The 23,649-nt window shown below is 40.4% G+C and overlaps 1 protein-coding gene across 12 annotated transcripts in view; it reads right to left on the bottom strand.

The window, feature by feature from the left end:
- The window catches only part of myo3b (myosin IIIB), a 488,192-nt gene that overhangs the window by 316,412 nt on the left and 148,131 nt on the right, over window positions 1-23,649 (bottom strand). For 10 of the 12 annotated variants that reach the window (XR_010018457.1, XM_063052211.1, XM_063052213.1 and 7 more), the window contains 5 exons: window positions 23,147-23,263; window positions 20,728-20,832; window positions 6,171-6,254; window positions 4,641-4,843; window positions 2,847-2,945 (listed from right to left, as the gene is read on the bottom strand). Coding sequence is in view for 9 of the 12 variants with exons in the window: in XM_063052211.1 (XP_062908281.1) it covers window positions 2,847-2,945; window positions 4,641-4,843; window positions 6,171-6,254; window positions 20,728-20,832; window positions 23,147-23,263 (608 nt within the window). In the remaining 3 variants the exon portion in view is untranslated. Of the gene's footprint in view, window positions 1-2,846; window positions 2,946-4,640; window positions 4,844-6,170; window positions 6,255-20,727; window positions 20,833-23,146; window positions 23,264-23,649 lie in introns of those variants that run through there. The other 2 variants (XR_010018458.1, XR_010018459.1) reach the window with 2 other exon arrangements.

Raw genomic sequence — 23,649 nt, 5'->3', positions numbered from 1 at the left:
TTTCTGACTATAATTTACAGTTTTTTAAATTATGTATTACAAAGTACTGCTGCCGCAAAACAACAAATTTCACAACATATGCCAGTGATGGTACACCTTAATCGGATTCAGTGGAATTTGGACCAGCTCAAAAAAAATGAGCTAAAAAGAGCAGAACTTAATGCAGTCAAATGTGAGGTGTTGCACTTTGGGAGGACGAACCAGTGTAGGATATACACAGCGAACAGTAGGGAGAGATGTGGTAGAACAAAGGGATCTGGGACTACAGATCCATAATTTCTTGAAAGTGGCATCACAGGTAGACAGTGTCATAAAGAGAGCTTTTGGGACATTGGCCTTCATGAAGCAAAATATTGAGTACAGGAGTTGGGATATTATGTTGAAGTTGTAGAAGTCATTAAGGAGGCTAGATTTGGAGTATCTTGTGCAGTTGTGGCCACCTACCTAAAGGAAAGATGTCAGTAATGCTGAAATACATCCTAAGATGCGCAGGGATACATCATCAGTGATGTAACCTGGGGTCATGAGGTGTTTCAGGTCTTTCAACATCAGATACATTCGCCCAGGCAACCCAGCCAGAGCTGATCAGGCCCTGTCCTGGGTTCCAGCAGCATTAGTCCATGGGTCACACCTCTTGATCCATAGCCTTCAGAAGCCTTGCTCAGCAGCCTCTGTTATGTTCCTGATGGCTCTTTTCTTTGTAGCCCCTGCCCCCGCTCCCAATACCAAGTGAAGAGTAGATTCTGCACAGCAAGCAGCCAGCAAAACCTCCTCTACAGGCTTGCATTGTGCCCTCCATCCCAGCCCCTGGCACTGCTGTAGCAGCTACTGATATTTCGCATTTTTATACTCAAATGCCTCCTCAATCCAGTCTACCCAAGGCACTGTTAGTTCTACCATGGCCTCCTGCTTTGAGGTTTCTGACAGAATGACCATGACAGGCCTCAGGGACGATGATGCGATGGCATCAGGAAACTTTGAAAAGGAACAGAGAAAATGTTGCTTCGATTTGGGGACCTGAATTATAGGGTGAGGTTGAATAGGTTAGGAGCATAGGAGATTGAGAGGAGATTTGATAAAGGTATACAAAATTATGAGATATATAGATAGGGTATATGCAAGCAGGCTTTTTCCACTGAGGTTGGGTGAGATGAGATCTAAAGATCATAAGTAAAGGTGAAAGGTGAAATATTTAAGGGGAACCTGATGGGCAACATCTTCACTTAGAGGATGGTGAGGGTGTTGAACAAGCTGCCAGCAGAGGTAATGGATGTGGCTTTGATTTAAACCTATAAGAGAAATTTGTATGTGTGTACATGGATATGGAGAGCTATGGTCCTGGTGTAGGTTGATGGTACAGGCAGAGTAACACTTCAGCACAGACTAGATGGGCCAAATGGCCTGTTTCTGTGCAGCAGTGCTCCATGACTCTACAGGTAAAAGTACAAAGTGAGGGAAGAATAAGGTTGCATCTTGTATTATGGTCCCATCTTAAGGCATAGACACCATTGTGTGATCAAGCAACAGTACGCTATAAACTGTACCATTTTTGAGGAGGGACCTATTAAAGTAGGATTGGGATGAAGTTGCGGGGGTGGCGCAAATGTTCAAAAGTGAAAGGCGGATGATGAAGGGTAGCGGTTTCAGACAGATGCTGGAATCATTTTTTTTCTAGTTGCCAATTAGACATCTGAAGCACTTCTAACAAGAATTCTGCCTGGCACATTTTGACACTTTAGCATGTTTTATGCCTGTAAAATTTACATGACTAACATTACCTAACATTTTTGCCAGTGATACTGAGTTAATGGAAGTTAACATAAATCAATGGTAAAAGTTTGTTCATATAGTTTTAGCCTAATTATCACTCCCTGTCAGGCACATGTAGTGTTACCTTTGAAGTGATCTCCCGGAGCTCAATTCAGTTTTGCAGAGAGTGCATGATAATGAGCCAACTTCATAGCATCTAGCAAGGCTAGCTCATTGTTCAGTCAAAGCAGGATTTAGGCCGTGCACAATATCTTTATTAGCCCAGTTTGCTGATTTGGGCCAAAAAGCTTTGATCCTGAAAAGTCTATAGAAATGTTTTCAAAATCAATGTCTGCTTGAGAACTGATACCAAGATCTGAAGAGTTTCTGATGATGCAGAAACACAAGTCTGCTATGGGATGAGAGTATAGAAAACAAAGTCAAATGATGAGAAAGAACTGAGATACAAAAAGAAAACTTTTTATTCCTCAAATTAAAGGTTCAAAGGTACAATTAGTATCACAGAATGCATGCAGTATACAACCTGAAATCTGTCCTCTTCACAGACATCTACAAAACTAAGAAACCCCATAGAATGAATAACAAAAGCAACGAAGCCCCGAAAGCCTCCGTCTCCACTCTCTTCACACAAGTAGCAGCAAAAATATCAACATCCCCTTCCCACCCTCCAGAAATTTTAAAAAGTAACAAAAAGGTACTATACATGTTTTATTTTGTATGTTCTAGATAGGATCTAACACGTCACTATTACTATTTTCACTGAGATTGATTTGGAAAGAATGTGTACCACGTCTCCCATGCATATTTCAGATGGCTATAATAACTTTAGATCTAATTTTAATTTGGGCTGGGAAGTGGGTTCCAAGGCAAATATCAAACTCCCCCTCACACTGACTGTCCCTTTGCAATTCCTGTCCCCACCAGAACCCCAAGAATTAAAAAAAGATTACATTTTGATCTCCTCCAGCTCCATTGCACAGAGGCTTCTTGGCTTAACCCAACAAGAGCACCTCTTAAGTTCATGTCTCAAATATAGGCTACAAGTTGATGTTATAAATGAATGGATAATTACTCACCTAGGAAATTTATTTTCAACCAGTTTATATTTTGCTAACTTCTTCTGATGAAAGAGACCAGCATAGATATAATAAAAAATATGAAAATTTTTCTCACTCCTGAAAGGAAATGATATTAATATGATTAAAACACGATAAATTTTACAAATTAATGTTAAAATTTGACCTGAATCAAATGCTAAAATCAAAATTCAAATTTTCAACAAGGAATTCTGATTGTTTCAGAAAATTATGTATTATCAAACCAAATTTAAATTTTAATTACTTATAAATAATTTTACTTATTTTCAACTTCAACATAACATTCCATCTCCAATACTCAGTACTTTGGTTTATGAAGGCCAATGTGCCAAAAGCTTTCTTTATGACCCTATCTCCCTGTGATGAAACTTTCAATGAATTATGGATCAGTATTCCCAGATCCCTTTGTTCTACCACACTCTTCAATGCCCTACGATTCACTGTGTAAGACCTAACCTGGTTGGTCCGAGAGTGTATCTGTATCCTATAAATCTTTCATCTTGCATGATCTTGATAACTAAAAAGGCATTGGCGAATGCACATTGCATGGCCACTACTTAGTTTAGTTATTGTATGTCCTACTTATGTATCTGCATAACAAGTTCTGGGAAATTTAATAGGTCTGATCTACAATGACAATTAGGCATCATCTCACTACCAAAAACCCAGGTTCTGGAAACTGCTCCCTTAACTTCTCTCCAGCTTTGTTTCTCCAAGTCCTTTTTTAAAACCCATGCTCATCTAACAATAATCTCTGTATGTGGCTTAATCTAGTCTGCCCATGCTCCTCTGAAGACTCCTGGGATATTTTTCCTGGATACATGAACATCCGCCCCCCCCCCCCACCATGTTACTCTATACGCATACACATTCTTGGCATTATACAACTGATATGGGTAGAGTTAGAAAGCAAATCATCCATTAAGTAAGCTTTATAAATTCCAAGGGACAAATAGCCAGCTCATTTTTATGGCTTATGTTAAGTTCAATATTCTTCCAAAATGACTATCCTGTCTATCTGCATGGCCCATTTAATGTTGCTTCTGCTCACCTTTACTATCAGCAAACAAGCATTCCAAATGAACTCATCCAAACATAGCAACAGCTGAATCCAGGGCTAACCTTATTTGCACCACATTCTATCCCTCCCTAATTCAAACAACTATTCAAGCTGCACAGAGGCAAATAGATAGTCATTGTTTCATGTCAATGAATGTTCATTTGAAATGTCGACATTTCCTTTGCATCCACATATCCCAGCCTGATGATTTCATCTAGCAGCTTGCTATTTGTTCCAGATCCCCGTTTCTGCAATCTCTTGTATCATCCTAAATCTTTCAATAAAGAGCTGGTAGTTAGATTGAAACCAGAGTTCAAAACATTGCATGATGAAGTAGATTGGAAAGTTACAACACAAAACTTGAACTTTCAACCTAAAAATTAGAAAGGAACAAAGATGAACAAAAGTAGTACCAGTGGTTGACTGTAGCTAACAATGAGTTTGAGTTGAAGACTAAATAATGATTAAAAAATGTTCAGTGTCTGTTGCAAAATACTTTTTCTGGACAGTTTGAAACAAGTCTAATATTTGTCAATATTTTGTGAGATTGAATTATTTTCGTGATTAGAATTTAATCGTGCTAAAGCGCAAAATACAATAATTTTTAGAGAAACTCATGGGAAAACAATTCATTTCAGTATTAAAACTCCCCATGGTCAGTTTAAGAAAACAGTAATTGCTAGAGAACAAAATTATAACTGAAGTTCACATACGCTGGTTGTTGAATAACTCTGGATTTTTCTAAGAGATATTCAGAGATTTTCGCTCCCATCACAGCACCTGTGGGAGTAAATTTCATTTCTAGGTATTTCCCAAATCGACTGGAATTATCGTTGATCATTGTGCATGCATTTCCAAAAGCTTCCACAAGTGGATTAACCTGAAGGATTTTCTCTCTCAGAACACGGTTATTTGCCTGAAAAGTGTAAAGCAAGAAAAGTGCATTAGCAAGAAGAAGCTTATTGAAATCATGTTTCACTTTCCGTCCCTCTTTGCCTTTCAGTTAGCACAACAAAAACCACAATGGAAAAACAATCCTCTCCATACAACCAACCCTAGGTTCAAAGGATCCTTACTGCCCCTTCCAACATGTCCAACTTGATGTCACTACTAAACATTTTTACCACCTCTTCACCTTCATTGGTCTCAAGTGGTCATTTACTGTAATGCATTCTCACTCACTCCTCAATCACCATCTTATTTCATACGCCACATTCCTATGCGACAATACATGACATTTTACTTCATCATGTCCCAGCAAACAGGGCCCCAACACTTTTTCAATGTGAAATGGTGACTTAAATGAACTACTTTTAATTTATTAGTAAGTTTTTGGGGTTCATGATAGCGTACTTCCTTACAATGGAGAGACTAAATGGAGAATCAACTAGGAACAGATTCCTTCCTTCTCCCATCAGAATCTTGAACTGTCCATGAACACTATCTGATTATTACTTTTCTATTTATTTATTTGTTTGTTTATTTATTTATTTGTTTGTTTTGGACTTATATTAATTTCCTGTCTTTTTACAGTAGTCACAAAACAACACATTTTTGTGTAAGATGGTGACAATCTCGCTTCCAGTCTCACCACAGGTGAGGTCACTGGCTTCCATTTGCCCATCACTTTAGTTCTCCGTCCCAGTTCCACCCAATATTTCTCTCTGATTTCTGTGCACTCAAACTCCCACACCATTCGCATGAAATTTAACGTTAGTGCAAGGAACAATATCTGAGCTTTTGACAATGTAAATTCAGCTCTATCAACTTACTGCACAGATATTAACCTGAACCCTGGAGCAATTTTTCCTTTTACACCAGGGCGCAAGTCTTGGAATCCTGTGGAAACGTTTACTGTGTGGGTGACTGAAGTCATCCTGGTTGGTATCAGGTCCACTCAAAGAAGTGACAGCAGGTACACATTTGGCCACAAGTGACAGTAGCAGTAGCAGATTGGCGAGCAGCAGGAAAGGTTTAATTGTCCAAGTTGTACATCACAGCAAGACCATGGTAAACATCAGAAGTATTGCTCCAGGCTCCAGATGGCCTGTGAACATTGTTACTCAGTTTTCGTGTTTGAAAATAAAATAAAATCAGAGCATACGTCAAAGCCAATCAGTTTTGAGTCCATTTTAAAGTGCAAATTCAAATGTTCTTAAAATGTTGCCATTTCATTATTATAGGCACAAAAACTACTTGTTCAATGGGTGCAATCTATTTAAATTAATAACTATCAAGCGTACCTTTCCCAGATAAGTTAAGTGCTGAACAATCAAATGTGCACTCTCTGTCTTCCCAGCACCACTTTCTCCACTTATGATAATACACTAGAGTGATCAAAACAAATGACAGAGACTTTAAAAAGAGCTGATTAATAGTCAACATACATTCTGCACAGCCTGTACAACACTGCAATGCTCTTCTGAAGTGCTACAAAAAAAATCTCAATCAGGAATATTTTTGATTATTAAATTGAGGTAATAATGCTACAAGCAAAGGAAGTATATTTTTAAGTTCTTATGAAAGCAAAACTGGACAACAAATTTGTTCAAAAGTATTGCTTCCTCAGAATTTTTATTTGTTTATGATAGACTGCTTGAAGCTGAATACAAATATAATTTCAGACTACTTGTATCACATGGGAGTGCAAGTTTGGATTTGAGTCTACAAATTTGGAGAAACAAGAAATTAACTTTTATTGAATATAAAGTGTTTAATTGCATAACAGTGCTGACGTTATACAATTGTCCAATTTGGTGAGATCGAGTACGGCTTTGGGCTATGTGGCCCAAGTGTGTTTGGACAATTGAAATGCCGGTCCAGACAGACTAGAGAGCCTGAGTTTCAGAACGAGAGACAAGGGTCGGGCTGATTTCACTCGCTCTCTCACAATGTCCATTCCTCCCCCAGCAGCATCGAGACTGTGAACTGCTTCAGTGGCTATCGTCTCTATGAGTTTCACAACTTTTTTTGCCCCACTAATATGATGAACTGAGTTTGAGGTTTGGGCCAATGGACTCCATCTGGCTCAGAATGCAGTCGTTTGACTCTATTGTTGCATGGTGTGTGTGTGTGTGTGTGTGTTTAAAATTGGGTTGTTCGGGTTTCTGGCTTTGTGACTGCCTGTAAGCAGACAAATCTCAAGGTGGATAATTTATACATTCTTTGATAATAAATGTACTTTCAATTTTTGAGTCTACAAATTTGGAGAAACAAGAAATTAACGTTTATTGAATATAAAGTGCTTAATTGCATAACAGTGCTGACGTTATACAATTGTTCAATAGTTCAACAAAGCTAAAAATGCTTTGTTGGTTTTCATTTTTACTCAGAGGCTTCTCGCTTTAAGTGCCCAACAATAATCAGCCAGCATTGATGGATTCCAGTTGCCCTGTTCTTGTTTCTCCATGACCGTGATGTTCCAGTGAAACCTTTCACTCTGCTTGTCACTGACAGTGCCAAGATTTACAGAGAAGGTTCAAATTGGAACGCAGAAAATGAATCTTTAGTAACGTGTTGTACTTCATGGTTTTGTATGTTGAAGCATGTTATCAACCAGCTGCATGTAGTTTGGTGCTCTGTAGTTGCCAAGAAAATTTTCAACAATATCCTTGAATGCCTTCCATGCAATTTTCTCCGATCCCATTAGAAGTTATTCAAATTGCCTGTTACTGGTGGCCTTTCTGATTTGTGGACCAACAAAAATACCTTCTTTAATCTTGGCATCAGCTATTCTGACAAATTATAAATTAAAAGAACAGATAAAGGCAATTTCACAAACACGATCCATGGTGATTTTCATGATCAACAGCCCAAAATCCACAGGGTACATCCAAAAGCATTCAGTAAGCAAAATCTTTGTTGTCCAGTGTAATCAGAATCATTACTACACCAGAGGCTCTTGAACACAAGTCCATGCTATCTTTCCTCAAAGCAATCCAATCCATTTCATTCCCTGTTTTATCCCGGTATTTCTCAATTGTCTAGCCTAGTTCCACTTTAAACCATTGCCAGTTCCACTTCCATCACCCTCCATCAGCAGTAATTTCCAGATTATTACCACTGTGTAAAATAGTTCTTCCTCATATTTTGCCTGAATCTATTACCCAATCCTTGTACCATCAAGCTCAGTGAGAATGGTGTTTCTTTGTTGACTATATCTAAACTAATATTTTTCAACATATTTTTCCAATCTTCTTAACTTCTGCAATCTACGTATTGTTGCTAAAACTTTACATTTTTGGTGCAATTCCAGTATATCTTCTCAGCACCTCTTTCAGGGATCTTCATATCCTTTCTAAAGTGTGTGACTTTACTGCCACTGCTTGTAAGGAGTTTGTACATTCTCCCCGTGATTGTCTGGGTTTCCTCCGGGTGCTCCGGTTTCCCCCCTCAGTCCAAAAACATACCGGTTGGAAGGTTAATTGGTCATTGTAAATTGTCGCAATGTTAGGCTAGGATTAAATCAGGGGTTGCTGGGTGGTGCAGCTTAAAGGGCCGGAGGAGCCTATTCTGTGCTGTATCTCAATAAGTAAGTAAATAAATCATACCTTAGCCACTGTATAACTTGAGGTTTATAACGATTCAGCATTGATCTCCCACTTCTGTATTCAATAATTCTGTGAAGTCGAAAATCCCGTACGCAACTTCTGTCCTGTTACTTTCAAAGATTTGGAAGTAGCAGGATGCAGTTTTAAGGTGCTTGGAAGCAGGTACAGAGAAGATGTCAGGGGTAAGTTTTTTTAAGCAGAGTGGTGAGTACGTGGAATGGGCTGCCAGCAACGGCAGTGGAGGCGGATACGATAGGGTCTTTTAAGAGACTCCTGGATAGGTATATGGAGCTCAGAAAAATAGAGGGCTATGGGTAACCCTAAGGTAAGGACATGTTTGGCACAGCTTTGTGGGCCGCAAGGTCTGTATTGTGCTGCAGGTTTTCTACGTTTCTATTTATGCACATAAACTGCCAGGCATCTCTCTTCCTGTTATTCAGTTTATACTGCCTCTTGCAATCACTAAATACATCATTTCCCACTGTTGTATATAAATTTCACCTGCCAAGTGTCTGTTTATTCTACCACCCTATGTCCTGTTAATTGTTACATCAACAACTTTTAAATAATTGGTAGCAAGCAAAACATTGTAAAAATTTTACTAAGATGAATAAGAAGTTAAAAAGAAGGCAAGTAATAGAGCAAAAATTAGTGTGAAGTTGGAGCATTGGGAAGCTTTTAAAAAACAAGAGAAGGCAACTAAACAAGAAATAGAAGGGAAATAATGAAATATGAAGGTAAGACAGCAAATAATATCAAAAAAGATACCAATTTTTTTTTCAGATATATAAAGAGTAAAAGAGAGCTGACAGTAGATATCAGACCACTGGAAAATGACGCTTGAGAGGTTGTAATAAGGGACAAGGAAATGGTGGATGAACTGAATAAGTATTTTACATCAGTCTTCACTGTGGAAAACACTAGCAGTATGCTAGAAGTTCAATAGTGTCAGAGTGAAGAAATGAGTGCAGTTGCTTTACGAAGGATAAGGTACTTGGGAAGCTGAAAGGTCTTAAGGTAGATAAGTCACCTGGACCAGATTTCACTCCAAGGCACTGACAGAGGTAGCTGAAGAGATTGTAGAAGCATCAGCATAAATCAGGCTTACACCTCAGCATTTAATACCATCATCCCCTCAAAACTGAACAACAAACTCCAAGACTTGGGCCTCAATACCCACTTGTGCAATTGGATCCTGGATTTTTTCACTTGCAGTCCAGCTTGGATTGGCAAAAACATGTCCTCCACAACCTCCATCAACACGGGTACACCCCTGCTTAGCTCCTGCTCTACTCGCTTTACACCTACGACTGTGTAGCTAAGTACAGCTCCAACACCAAATACAAGTTTGCTGATGACACCATGGTTGTGGGCCTTATTACAGGTGGTGATGAATCTGCATACAGCAGGGAGATTGAAACTCTGGCTGAGTGGTGCCATAACAACAACCTCTCATCCAATGTCAACAAGCCCAGGAAACTGATCATAGACTTCAGCAGAGGGAAACCAGAGGTCCATGAGCCAGACCCCATTGCAGGATCAGAGGTGGAGAGGGTCAGTAACTTTATATTCCTGGGTGTCACTATCTCAGAGGACCTGTCCTCGACCCATCATATAAATATTATTGCGAAGAAAACACAACAGTGCGTCTACTTCCTCAGGAGTCTGCGGAGATTTAGCACGTCATCAAAAGCTTTGTCAAGCTTCTATAGATGTGTGATGGAAAATGTGCAGACTGGCTGCATTACTCCCTGGCATGAGAACACCAATGCCTTTGAGGTAGTGAAGTTAGGCCAGTAAATAACGAGTAAAACCCTCCCAACCATTCAGCTCATCTACATGAAACACTGTCCATCATCAAGAACCCGCCCACCGAGGCCACGCTCTTTTCTCGCTGCTGCCATCAGGTACAAGGTATAAGTGGCTCAAGACTTGCACCACCAGGTTGAAAAACAGTTACTACCTCTCAACCATCAGGCTCTTGAACAAAAGAGGATAACTACACTCATCTATTGAGATGTTCCCACAGTCAATGATCTCACTTTGAGGATTCTTTATCTTGCTATACCAAGTTCTTAATATTTATTATTATTTATATTTGCATTTGTACAGTCTGTTTTCATCTATGCTCTATTTGCTCTTTCATTGATCCTATTTACAGTTACTGTTCTATCTATTTGCTGAGTATGCCCGCAGGAAAAGAAATCTCAGGGTCGTATGTGGTGACATGCATGTACTCTGAGAATAAGTTTTACTTCGGACTTTTCAAGAATCACCAGATTCCTGCATGGTTCTGGAGGACTGGAAAATTGCAAATGTCACTCCATGCTTCAAGAAGGGAGGGAGGCAGAAGAAAGGAAATTATAAGCCAATTAGCCTGACTTCAGTGTTGGAGTCGATTATGCAGGATGGGGTCTCGGGGTACTTGGAGGCACATGATAAAATAGGCCAAAGGCAGTATGGTTTCCTCAAGGGAAAATCTTGCCTGACAAATCTGTTGAAATTCTTTGAAGAAATAACAAGCAGGAGAATTGGTGGATGTTGTGCACTTGGATTTTCAGAAGGCATTTTGTTCAACACATGAAGCTGTTTAACAAGATAAGAGCCCCATAGTATTGCAGGAAAGATTCCAGCATGGGTAGAGCATTGGCTTATTGGCAGGAGGCAAAGAGTGGGAATAAAGGGAGCCTTTTCTGGTTCACTTTCAGTGACTAGTATTGCAGGGATTGGTGTTAGGATCACTTCTTTTTACATTATATGTGAATGCTTTGGATGATGGCATTGAAGTCTTTGTGGCCAAGTATGCAGACAATATGAAGCTAGGTGGAGGGGTAGATAGTGTTGAGGAAGCAGTGAGTATGCGGGTCTTGGCAGATTAAGAAAATGGGCAAAGAAGTAGCAGATGGAATACAGTGCTGGGTAGTGTATGGTCATGCACTTTGGAAAAAGGAAAAAAGGCACAGACAATCCTCTAAATGGGGAGATGATTTGGAATTCCTCCTGCAGGATTCCCTGAAGGTTAATTTGCTGGTTGAGTTTGTGGTGAGGAAGGCAAATGCAATGTTAGCATTCATTTTGAGAGGATTAGAATACAAAACAAGGATGCAATGCTGAGGCTTTATAAGGCACTGGTGATGCTTCACTTGGAGTACCGTGAGCGGCTTTGGGCCCATTATCTAAAAAAGGATGCAGTCAGCAGGATGACCTGCAACATAAAAAATGTACAAAATCGAAAAGGGTGAATACAGGACTGAAAGTGTTATAGCTGAATGCACGCAATTTACGGAATAAAGTAAATGAACTTGCAGCACAGTTGCAGATTGGCAGGTATGATGTAGGCATCATGAATCGTAGCTGAAAGAAGATTATAGCTGGGAGTTTAATATCCAAGGATACACATTGTATCGAGAGGACAGGCAGGAAGGCAGAGGGAGAAACGTTGCTCTGCGGGTAAAAGAATGAAATCATATCATTAGAAAGATGTGACATAGGGTCGGAAGGTGTTGAATCGTTGTGGCCAAGGACCTGCAAGAGTAAAAAAAACCCTGTTGGGAATTGTATACAGATCTCCAAACAGTAGTAAGTATGTGGTAATAATGGAGGACTTCAATATGAAGGTAGTTGGAAAAATCAGGTTGGTGCCGGATTATGGTGCCCATGAGATGGCTTTTTAGAGCAGCTCATGGTTGAACCCATTCTAGATTGTGTGCTGTGCAATGAACCAGAATTGATTAGAGACCTTAAGGAAAATTCACCCTCAGGGGTAATTGATCATAATATGATCGAATCCATCCTGAAATTTAAGGAGAAACTAAAGTCACATGTATCAGTATTACAGTAGAGTAAAGGGAATTGCAGAGCCGTGAGAGAGGAGTTGGCCAGAATTGATTGAAAAACAACACTGGCAGGGATGATGGCAGAGCAGCAATGGCTGGAATTTCTGAAAGCATTTTGGAAGGCTCAGGATATATACATCCCAAAGAGGAAGAAGTATTCCGAAGGAAAGCTGACATAACCAAGGCTAACAAAGCCAACATAAAAGCAAAAGAAAGGGCATACAACAAAGCGAAAATTAGTGGGAAGTTAGAGGATTGAGAAGCTTTTAAAAACTAGCAGAAGGCAACTAGAAAAAGTCATTAAGATAAAGATGAATATGAAAGTTAGCTAGCCAAAAATATTAAAAAGGATACTAAAAGCTTCTTCAGATACATAAAGTATAAAAAAGAGGTACCAGTAGATATTAGTCCACTGGAAAACAATGCTGGAGAGGTAGTAATGGGGGGCAAGGAAATAGCGAATGAACTGAATAAGTATTTTGCAACAGTACTCGCTTTGGAAGATATTAGCAGTATGTTGGAAGTTCCAGGTGTCAGGGGGCATGAAGTGTGTGAAGTTACAATAACTAGAAAGAAGGTTCTTGGGAAACCGAAAGGTCTGAAGGTAGATAAGTCACCTGGACCAGATGGTGTACACCTCAAAGCTATGAAAGAGGTGGCTGAAGAGATCGTGGAGACATTGGTAATGATCTTTCAAAAATCACTAGATTCTGGAATGATTCCGGAAGACTGAAAAATTAAAAATGTCAGCCCACTCTTCAAGAAGGGAGAGATGTAGGTGAAAGGAAACTATAGGTGAAAGGAAACTATAGGCTAGTTAGTCTGACCTCAGTAGTTGGAAGGTGTTGGAATCAATTATTAAGGATAAGGTCTCAGGGTAGCTGGAGGCACATGATAAAATAGCCCATAGTATTTTTTATATTTAAGGCAGAGATTGATAGATTCTTGAATGGTCAGGGCATGAAGGGATAAGGGCAGAAGGTGGGAAATTGGGACTGAGAGGAAGATTGGATCAGCCATGATGAAATGGCAGAGCAACTCGATGGGCCAAATGGCCTAACTCTGATCCTATATAACCATTTAACAATTACATCACGGAAACAGGCCATCTCGGCCCTTCTAGACCATGCCGAACTTTTACTCTCACCTAGTCCCACCGACCTGCACTCAGCCCATAACCCTCCATTCCTTTCCAGTCAATATATCTATCCAATTTAACTTTAAATGACAACATCGAACCTGCTTCAACCACTTCTGCTGGAAGCTCATTCCACACAGCTACCACTCTCTGAGTAAAGAAGTTCCCCCTCATCTCGGGATTGCTACCTGTGCCACGTGCTAGCAAGGGCAAGAATAGTCGGATCAGGCAGGTGAATGCGTGGCTGAGAGACTGGTGTAGGGGGCAGGACTTCAGATTCTTGGATAATTGGGATCTCTTCTGGGGGAAATATGACCTGTTCAAAAAGGACAGGTTACACCTGAACCCGAAGGGGACCAATATCCTGGCGAGAAAGTTTAATAGAGCTGTTAGGGGAGGTTTAAACTAATTTGGCAGGGGGATGGGAACCGGAATGACAGAGCAGAGGAAGGGGAAAACAGAAATCAATCTAAGATAGTGAGCAGTAAAGATGTCAGGAAAGACAGGCAGGTGATGGGGCAAATTTGTAGCCATTGGGATGAGTTGCAGTGCAATAAAGTTGCAGTGAAATCAAAGCGAAAAGTACCAAATACTGGTCTTAAGGTGTTATACTTAAATGCACGCAGCATAAGGAATAAGGTGGATGATCTTGTCGTATAGCTACAGATTGGCAGGAATGATATTGTGGCCATCACTGAGACCTGGCTAAAGGATGAATGTCTCTGGGAGCTGAATGTCCAAGGATACACGGTGTATCGGAAGGATAGGAAGGTAGGCAGAGGGGGAGGCGTGGCTTTATTAGTAAGAAATGATATTAAATCATTAGAAAGAGGTGATATAAGATCGGAAGGTGCAGAATCTTTATGGGTTTAGCTAAGAAATCGCAGGGGTAAAAGGACCCTGATGGCAGTTATTTATAGGCCTCCAAACAGCTGCAGTGATGTGGACTACAAATTACAACAGGAAATAGAAAAGGATTGTCAGAAGAGCAGTGTTATGATAATTGTGGGGGATTTTAACATGTGAGTGGATTGGGAAAATCAGGTCGGCACTGGATCTCAAGAGAGAGAATTTGTAGAATGTCTGCGAGATGGCTTTTTAGAACAGCTTGTTGTTGAGCCCACTAGGGGATCGGCTGTACTGGATTGGGTATTCTGTAATGAACCGGAGGTGATGAGAGAGATTGAGATGAGGGAACCCTTAGGAGGCAGTGATCATAACATGACTGAGTTCACTGTGACATTTGAAAAAGAGAAGCTAAAATCTGATGTGTCGGTATTTCAGTGGAGTAAAGGAAATTACAGTGGCATGAGAGAGGAACTGACCAAAGTTGACTGGAAAGGGACACTGGTGGGAAAGACAGCAGAGCAGCAGTGGCTGGAGTTTATGTGAGAAGTGAGGAAGGTGCAAGACAGGTATATTCCAGAAAAGAATAAATTTTCGAATGGAAAAAGAATGCAACCGTAGTTGACAAGAGAAGTCAAAGCCAAAGTTAAAGCAAGGGAGAGGGCATATAAGGAAGCAAAAATTAGTGGGAAGACAGAGGATTGGGAAGTTTTTAAAACCTTACAAAAGGAAACCAAGAAGGTCATTAAGAGGGAAAAGATTAACTATGAAAGGAAGCTAGCAAATAATATCAAAGAGGATACTAAAAGCTTTTTCAAGTATATAAAGAGTAAAACACAGGTGAGAGTAGATATAGGACCGATAGAAAATGATGCTGGAGAAATTGTAATGGGAGATAAGGAGATGGCAGAGGAACTGAACGAGTATTTTGCATCAGTCTTCACTGAGGAAGACATCAGCAGTATACTGGACACTCAAGGGTGGCAGGGAAGTGAAGTGTGCGCAGTCACAATTACGACAGAGGAAGTACTCAGGAAGCTGAATAGTCTAAAGGTAGATAAATCTCCCGGACCAGATGGAATGCACCCTCGTGTTCTGAAGGAAGCAGCTGTGGAGATTGCGAAGGCATTAGCGATAATCTTTCAAAAGTCAATAGATTTTGGCATGGTTCCAGAAGACTGGAAGATTGCAAATGTCACTCTGCTATTTAAGAAGGGGGCAAGGAAGCAAAAGGGAAATTATAGACCTGTTAGCTTGACATTGGTGGTTGGGAAGTTGTTGGAGTCGATTGTCAAGGATGAGGTTATAGAGTACCTGGAGGCAAATGACAAGATAGGCAGAACTCAGCATGGTTTCCTTAAAGGAAAATCCTGCCTGACAAACCTATTACAATTTTTTGAGGAAATTACCAGTAGGCTAGACAAGGAAGATGCAGTGGATGTTGTATATTTGGATTTTCAGAAGGCCTTTGACAAGGTGCCACACATGAGGCTACTTAACAAGATAAGAGCGCATGGAATTACGGGAAAGTTACATACGTGGACAGAGAGTGCGCTGATTGGCAGGAAACAGAGAGTGGGAATAAAGGGATCCCATTCTGGTTGGCTGCCGGTTACCAGTGGTGTTCCACAGCGATCAGTGTTGGGGCCGCTTCTTTTTACATTGTACATCAATGATTTGGATTATGGAATAGATGGCTTTGTGGCTAAGTTTGCTGATGATACGAAGATAGGTGGAGGGGCCAGTAGTGCTGAGGAAACGGAGAGTCTGCAGAGATACTTGGATAGATTGGAAGAATGGGCGAAGAAGTGGCAAATGAAGTACAATATTGGAAAGTGTATGGTTATGCACTTTAGCAGAAGTAATAAATGGGCAGACTATTATTTAAATGGGGAAAGAATTCAAAGTTCTGAGATGCAACGGGACTTGGGAGTCCTTATACAGGATACCCTTAAGGTTAACCTCCAGGTTGAGTCAGTAGTGAAGAAGGAGAATGCAATGTTGGCATTCATTTCTAGAGGAATAGAGTATAGGAGCAGGGATGTGATCTTGAGGCTCTGTAAGGCGCTGGTGAGACCTCACTTGGAGTATTGTGGGCAGTTTTGGTCTCCTTATTTAAGAAAAGATGTGCTGACGTTGGAGAGGGTACAGAGAAGATTCACTAGAATGATTCCAGGAATGAGAGGGTTAACATATGAGGAACGTTTGTCCGCTCTTGGACTGTATTCCTTGGAGTTTCAAAGAATGAGGGGAGACCTTAAAGAAACATTTTGAATGTTGAAAGGCATGGACAGAGTGGATGTGGCAAAGTTGTTTCCCATGATGGGAGAGTCTAGTACGAGAGGGCATGACTTAGGGATTGAAGGGCGCCCATTCAGAACAGAAATGCGAAGAAATTTTTTAGCCAGAGGGTGGGTGAATCTATGGAATTTGTTGCCACGGGCAGCAGTGGAGGCCAAATCATTGGGTGTATTTAAGGCAGAGATTGATAGGTATCTGTGTAGCCAGGGTATCAAAGGTTATGGTGAAAAGGCGGGGGAGTGGGACTAAATGGGAGAATGGATCAGTTCATGATAAAATGGCGGAGTGGACTCGATGGGCCAAATGGCCGACTTCTGCTCCTTTGTCTTATGGTCTTATGGTCTCATGTTACCCCTAAACTTTTGCCCTTCAACTCTCAACTCATGTCCTCTTGTTTGAATCTCCCCCATTCTCAATGGAAAAAGCCAATCCACGTCAACACTGTCTATCCCCCTCATAATTTTAAACACCTCTATCAAGTCCCCCCTCAACCTTCTACACTCCAAAGAATAAAGACCTAACTTGTTCAACCTTTCTCTGTAACTTAGGAGATGAAACCCAGGCAACATTTTAGTAAATCTCCTCTGTACTCTCTCAATTTTATTGACATCTTTCCTATAATTCTGTGACCAGAACTGTACACAATACTCCAAATTTGGCCTTACCAATGCCTTATACAATTTCAACATTACATCCCAACTCCTATACTCAATGCTCTGATTTATAAAGGCCAGCATACCAAAAGCTTTCTTCACCACCCTATTCACATGAGATTCCACCTTCAGGGAACTATGCACCATTATTCTTAGATCCCTCTGTTCTACTGCATTCTTCAATGCCCTACCATTTACCATGTATGTCCTATTTTGATTAGTCCTACCAAAATGTAGCACCTCACATTTTTCAGCACTAAACTCCATCTGCCATCTTTCAGCCCACTCTTCTAACTGGCCTAAATCTCTCTGCAAGCTTTGAAAACCTACTTCATTATCCACAACGCCACCTATCTTAGTATCATCTTCATACTTACTAATCCAGTTTACCACCCCATCATCCAGATCATTAATATATATGACAAACAACATTGGACCCAGTACAGATCCCTGAGGCACACCGCTACACACCATCCTCCAATCTGACAAACAGTTATCCATCACTACTCTCTGGCATCTCCCATCCAGCCACTGCTGAATTCATTTTACTACTTCGATATTAATACCTAACGATTGAACCTTCTTAACTAACCTTCTGTGTAGAACCTTGTCAAAGGCCTTACTGAAGTCCATATAGACAACATCTACTGCTTTACCCTCGTCAACTTTCCTAGTAAGCTCATCAAAAAATTCAATCAGATTTGTCAAACATGACCTTCAACACAAAAATCCATGTTGACTGTTTCTAATCAGACCCTGTCTATCCAGATAATTATACATACCATCTCTAAGAATACTTTCCATCAAATTACCCACCACTATATCTTATGGTCTTATGGAAAACTGGTACGGGAGCCTACTGCATAGGACCAAAAGAAGCTGCTGAAAGTTGTAAAATTAGTCAGCTCCATCTTGGTTACTAGCCTCCATAATATCAAAGATATCTTCAAGGAGTGATGCCTTATAAAGGTGACATTCATTATTAAGTAACCACATCATTCAGGACATGCCCTCTTGCATTTTTACCATCAAGAAAGAGGTACAAAAGGCTGAACGCACACAGTCAATGATTGAGGGACAGGGTCTTCCCCTCTGCCATACGATTCCTAAATGGACATCGAACCCATGAACACTACCTCACTTTTTTATAAACATACATTATTTTGGTTTTACACCATTTTTTGAATATTTCATGTACATATATATACTTAACGTAATTGATTTACTTATTTATTTTTTCTTTCAGTACTATCATGTATTGCATTGAACTGCTGCTGCTAAGTTGACAAATTTCACAACACATGCCGGTGATAATAAACCTGATTCTGATTACTGAAGAATGTAATTGATGGGCACTTGTGCATTGAAATGATATTTGCCACTTATCAGCCTGAGTCTCATTGTTGATCTTGCCTTGATGTGTACAGCAAAAATCGTTTTATTATGTATGAGTTTTTGAAATGAGCTCAATGTTTCCCACAGCTCTACTGCCAAAATAATAAAGGTGTGAATTTTAATTCAGTGTCCTATCCTCTCCAGCTTGTCTTTGGCTGACAGAGAGAAAGATACTTATGAGGCTTTTGAACCTGGCATTTTGCTGCATTCTGTCTTGGATCAACAAATGATGCTGCTGGGGGGCAGGAACACAGCTGCAAAATGTTCAGATTGACATTTTAAATTGTATCTTGGGTGTTTCATCACTGAACTAAAATAATAAAGCAAATTAATTGATTTCCCATGGCTTAATATAGTGATAGTCGAAGCAAATGTGAACTTTTCAATTCAAACAGACTTAAAGATTGGGTAAAAAAATGGAAACAGTGGGGGTTAGGGGTTGGCTATTGAAAATAATGTTATTGGTAAGGAGAAGATGGAAGCAAGGAAGAAAGAAAAACAGGGAACAGAAAGTTTCAAAGAGAAAGCCTCAGCTCAGTAGGAAGCAAGAAAGAAATAAAGAGCTGTCAGTCAACTAATATAAATATTATGGTTTGCACAGTCAGAGACTGAAAATACAATTGAGGGCAGGCATGTCTGCAAATTATAAAGGTGGTATAGGGGGTATATGGGGTGTCCAGGGAGAGATAGTATTTCTGGTGAAGGGGTATATTGTATCCATTCCAGGGCAATTCACTTACCTTTGGTCCCCACCGAACACACAGCTCCCACCTGTGGCTCCAAGTTGGTGACTGCATATGACAGTAGCCGAACCCTGGTACACTTTGACTGGCAAGCTAAACCAGGTGGGGGCAGCCGGCGGCCTCGTACCCTGGTGAGATAAGGACATGCCTGCCCTTCCTTCCAGGTAAGGTCAGCTCGAATGGACTGGGCAGATGAGAGCGACAGTGAGATCCAATGAGCAGGAAGGTAGTTCTGCAATGCTTCGTGGGTAGTGAAGGGCATGACAAGGCATGGACAATGACATGGTCATCTACTGAAATCAAGGAAGAATGGATCCGGACTTCCGAGGCTGAGCGAGGGGAACTGCCGCAGTGCAATGGCTTTTCCAATTTAAAAACAAGGTGGGAGGAGAAGATGGTGCAGTGCGCGCGGACTCTCCTGTGAAATGATATCATATTTGTTAAATAGGGGCCGTGCACAATTCTGATTTGATGGAGGCAGATGTGACAGCATGGAGGAACATCTGGTGAAACTTCTGAAATGCCTGTTTCGCTGCCGCCGCTACTGTGTGATCCAAAATCTCCGGGGGGGGGGGAAGGCCCCGAATCCTCGGCTTTGCTTGCTGTTCGGCGGCTGGGGCGGGGTCGAAGTGCTCGGCAGAGATGGTGCTCGGTGCTCGGTGTTGGAGGGCTGGTCTGAGGCTCGAAGTTTTCAGATGGACTCAGAGTCGGACTGTGGTTGGGTGCTTCCGGGATGCTGCATCGGCAAGTTTGTGGCGCTGGAAGCTCATGGCAGGGAGAGTTTCTCCCTTCTACCATCTGCATGAGATGTTGGGGCTATCAGGAATTGGACTTTTTTTTACCGTGCCCATGGTCTGCTCTTATCAAGTTATGGTATTGCTTTGCACTGTTGTAACTATATGTTATAATTATGTGGTTTTTGTCCGTTTTAGTCTTGGTCTGTCTTGTGTTTCTGTGATATCATACTGGAGGAACATTGCATCATTTTTTAATGCATGCATTTCTAAATGACAATAAATGAGTGTCCTCATAATCTAAAAAAAATCTTAATCATGAGTAATGGAAGGTAAGACTGGCGTAAGGAAGAAGGGTCTATTTGAGATTAACATTAACAATTTCTTCAGTTGCAAAAGTACATGGGCAACACTGTGATCAACCAACTATGGTGCATGAATACCACAGAAAATTATTTTTCTCCCCCATTTTTTTTATAATTGTAAAACATACCTTCTGTTTTACTTGCAGTATATGTTAAGTATTTGAACAATCTGGTCACCCCATATAGAAAGAATTAAAAGATTTTACTGATGTTGATGTTTTATTTGGCCTTATTCTTACCTGGTCTTTGTTAAACGTCACCATTCCTTGGTAAGCAGCATCTGCAGTGGCAAAGATATGTGGTGGATTTGAACAACGCCTGACTCCGTGATAAACCTTTGAAAACTGTAATTAAATTCAAGATTGTTTAATGTCATTTCCTGTACACAAGTGTAAGGAGAGCGAAATCCCTAATTAGGAACTTTGAAACACCAACTAAGAATTTAAAGCTAGCACCATTACTAGGAACTGGAGTAGCCACTACATTCCTACATGTAGAGAACATATTAAATCAAGAAAGTAATTCCAGATAAGTTATATGTCTTTTTTTAGGCAGTCATTATAACCAAGGATGAATTGTTTCCACACTGGTTTACTGGGTTCTGCAACGGCTACTATGGAAATCACTGATCTGTCTTTAGATGTTGCTTCTTATCAACATTGGAAATATCACACTAAGAATAGACTACTAGAAAGTAAATACAAACAGAAATACTGCGAATTTTCCATCATTTAAACAACAGTAAAAGCTCTACAACATCTTCAGCTGAGATCAACTTATTAATTGTCTTCTTCCTGTGCCTTTTCTGCTTTGTATGGTTTATTCACACACAAACTTGAAGAGTCACTGATTGTTAGCTGGTTGAGCACCATTCGTACACCTGAAAATTACAAATGGTTACTCCACTCTTTAAGAAAGGAGGTTGCAAACGTTACTCCACTCTTTAAGAAAAGAGGAAGGCAGCAGAAAGGAAATTATAGACCAGTTAGCCTGACCTCAGTGGTTGGGAAGATGTTGGAGTCAATTGTTAAGGATGAGGTGATGGAATACTTGGTGACACAGGACAAGATAGTACAAAGTCAGCATAGTTTCCTTCAGGGAAAATTCTGCCTGATGAATTTATTGGAATTATCTGAAGAGATTACAAGTAGGATAGATAAAGGGGATGCAGAAGATGTTGTATATTTGGACTTTCAAAAGGCCTTTGACAAGGTGCCACATGAGGCTGCTTGCCAAGTTAAAAGCCCATGGTATTACAGGAAAATTACTAACATAGGTTAAAGAATTGGCTGATTGGTAGGAGGCAGCGAGTGGGAATAAAAGGATCCTTTTCTGGTTGATGTCAGTGACCAGCAGCGTTCACATCTTTTTATGCTGTATATAAATGATTTAGATGATGGAATAGATGGCTTTGTTACAAAGATTGGTGGAGGGCCAGGTAGTGTTGAGGAAACAGGTAGGATGCAGAAGGACTTGGACAGATTAGGAGAATTGGCAAGAAAGTGGCAAATGAATACAATGTTGGAAAATGCATGGTCATGCACTTTGGTAGTAGAAATAACTGTGCAGACTATTTTCTAATGTGGTGAAAATCCAGGAATCTGAGATGCAGAGGGACTTGGGAGTCCTTGTGCAGAACACTCTGAAAGTTAACTTGCAGGTCGAGTTGGTGGTAAGGAAGGCAAATGCAATGTTAGCATTCATTTCAAGAGGTCCAAAATACAACAGCAAAGGTGTGATGCTGAGGCTTTATAAGGGACTGGTGAGGCCTCACCTTGAGTGCTGTGAACAGTTTTGGGCCCCTCATCTTAGAAAAGATGTGCTGGCTTTGGAGAGGGTCCAGAGGAGGTTCACGAGGGTGATTCCAGGAATGAAAGGGTTATCAAACGAGGAATGTTTGATGGCTCTGCATCTGTATTCGCTGGAAATCAGAAGGATGGGGAGGGAAAAAAACCCTTTCAACCCTTCAAATGTTGAAAGGCCTAGACAGAGTAGATGTGGAAAGGATGTTTCCCATGGTGGGAGAGTCTATGACAAGAGGGCACAGCCTCAGGATGGAAGCTTGCCCTTTCAAAACAGAGATGCTGAGAAATTTCTTTAGCCAAATGGTGGTGAATTTGTGGAATTTGTTGCCACATGCAGCTGTGGAGGCCAGGTTATTGGGCATATTAAAGGCAGAGATTTATACGTTCTTGATTGGATATGGCATCAAAGGTTATGGGCAGAAGGCCGTGAACTGGGGTTGAGGAGGAGATAGAAAAAAGCATCAGCCATGATTGAATGGCAGACAAGACTCGATGGTCCAGCTGGTCTAATTCTGTTCCTATGTCTTATGGTCTATGGTCTAAAATTACTTGAAAGGTCCCATGAATGCCACAAATCCAGATTATATATCCTCTTCTCCACGCATCTCTTGTGAAGAGATAACTTCGTATTCTTTTTTTTGTAAAAGTCCCATTGGCATAAAGAGATAGAGGAATTCTACAGCAAAATTCCATCTTGTTACAGATTCAATTCTGTCAAAAAATGGTATCACAAGAAAAAACACACCTACCAACTAACCAATCAATGCCCAATGCTGCCCCCCCAACTCCTCCCATGATTCCTTCTCCCTTATGATGCTCAAATCTTTGCAATACACAAGAACTTAGATCATACCTCTGGAGTGTATATAGATAGATCCTGGAAAGGGTTTAAAGCAATTAAGATGTCTCCAACATACGTGTATATCTGTAACTCTGAATACCTTTTCTGTAGGCAACTGATGATGGTTTCCTTGGAAAATCAAAAAATGTAAAGTTTCAGGTTTTCAAATAGCTGCATTGTAAAGATGCTGCTCACTAGTTGCCTTGAATTAAAAAAAAATTCTAGAAAAAGTCATTATCACTCAAAAGCATGATACAATCCTTTCAGGGTTCATGAGAAGAGGTTCAAATCAAAAACAGAAAATCAAACAGCTGCACCTATTTTACATTTTCATAGAAAAGTTTTTATGTCAGTCATGCCCAGGTACAGACTTCAGTTTTTTTTATTGAATCTGCCAATCTGCCATTTTAAGAAGAATCAGTCATTATCTTATTGGTAGTTTCTTTGTCAAAATTAGGAGACACTGCAGTTAAAGAGTATTGACAAAGAAACAAAAAAAAAGGAATCAGAAGACA

This window comes from Mobula hypostoma, chromosome 6, assembly GCF_963921235.1.
Source record: "Mobula hypostoma chromosome 6, sMobHyp1.1, whole genome shotgun sequence".
In the NCBI taxonomy this organism is placed as follows: Eukaryota; Metazoa; Chordata; class Chondrichthyes; order Myliobatiformes; family Myliobatidae; genus Mobula; species Mobula hypostoma.
This window is presented reverse-complemented; position numbering and strand designations above follow the sequence as displayed.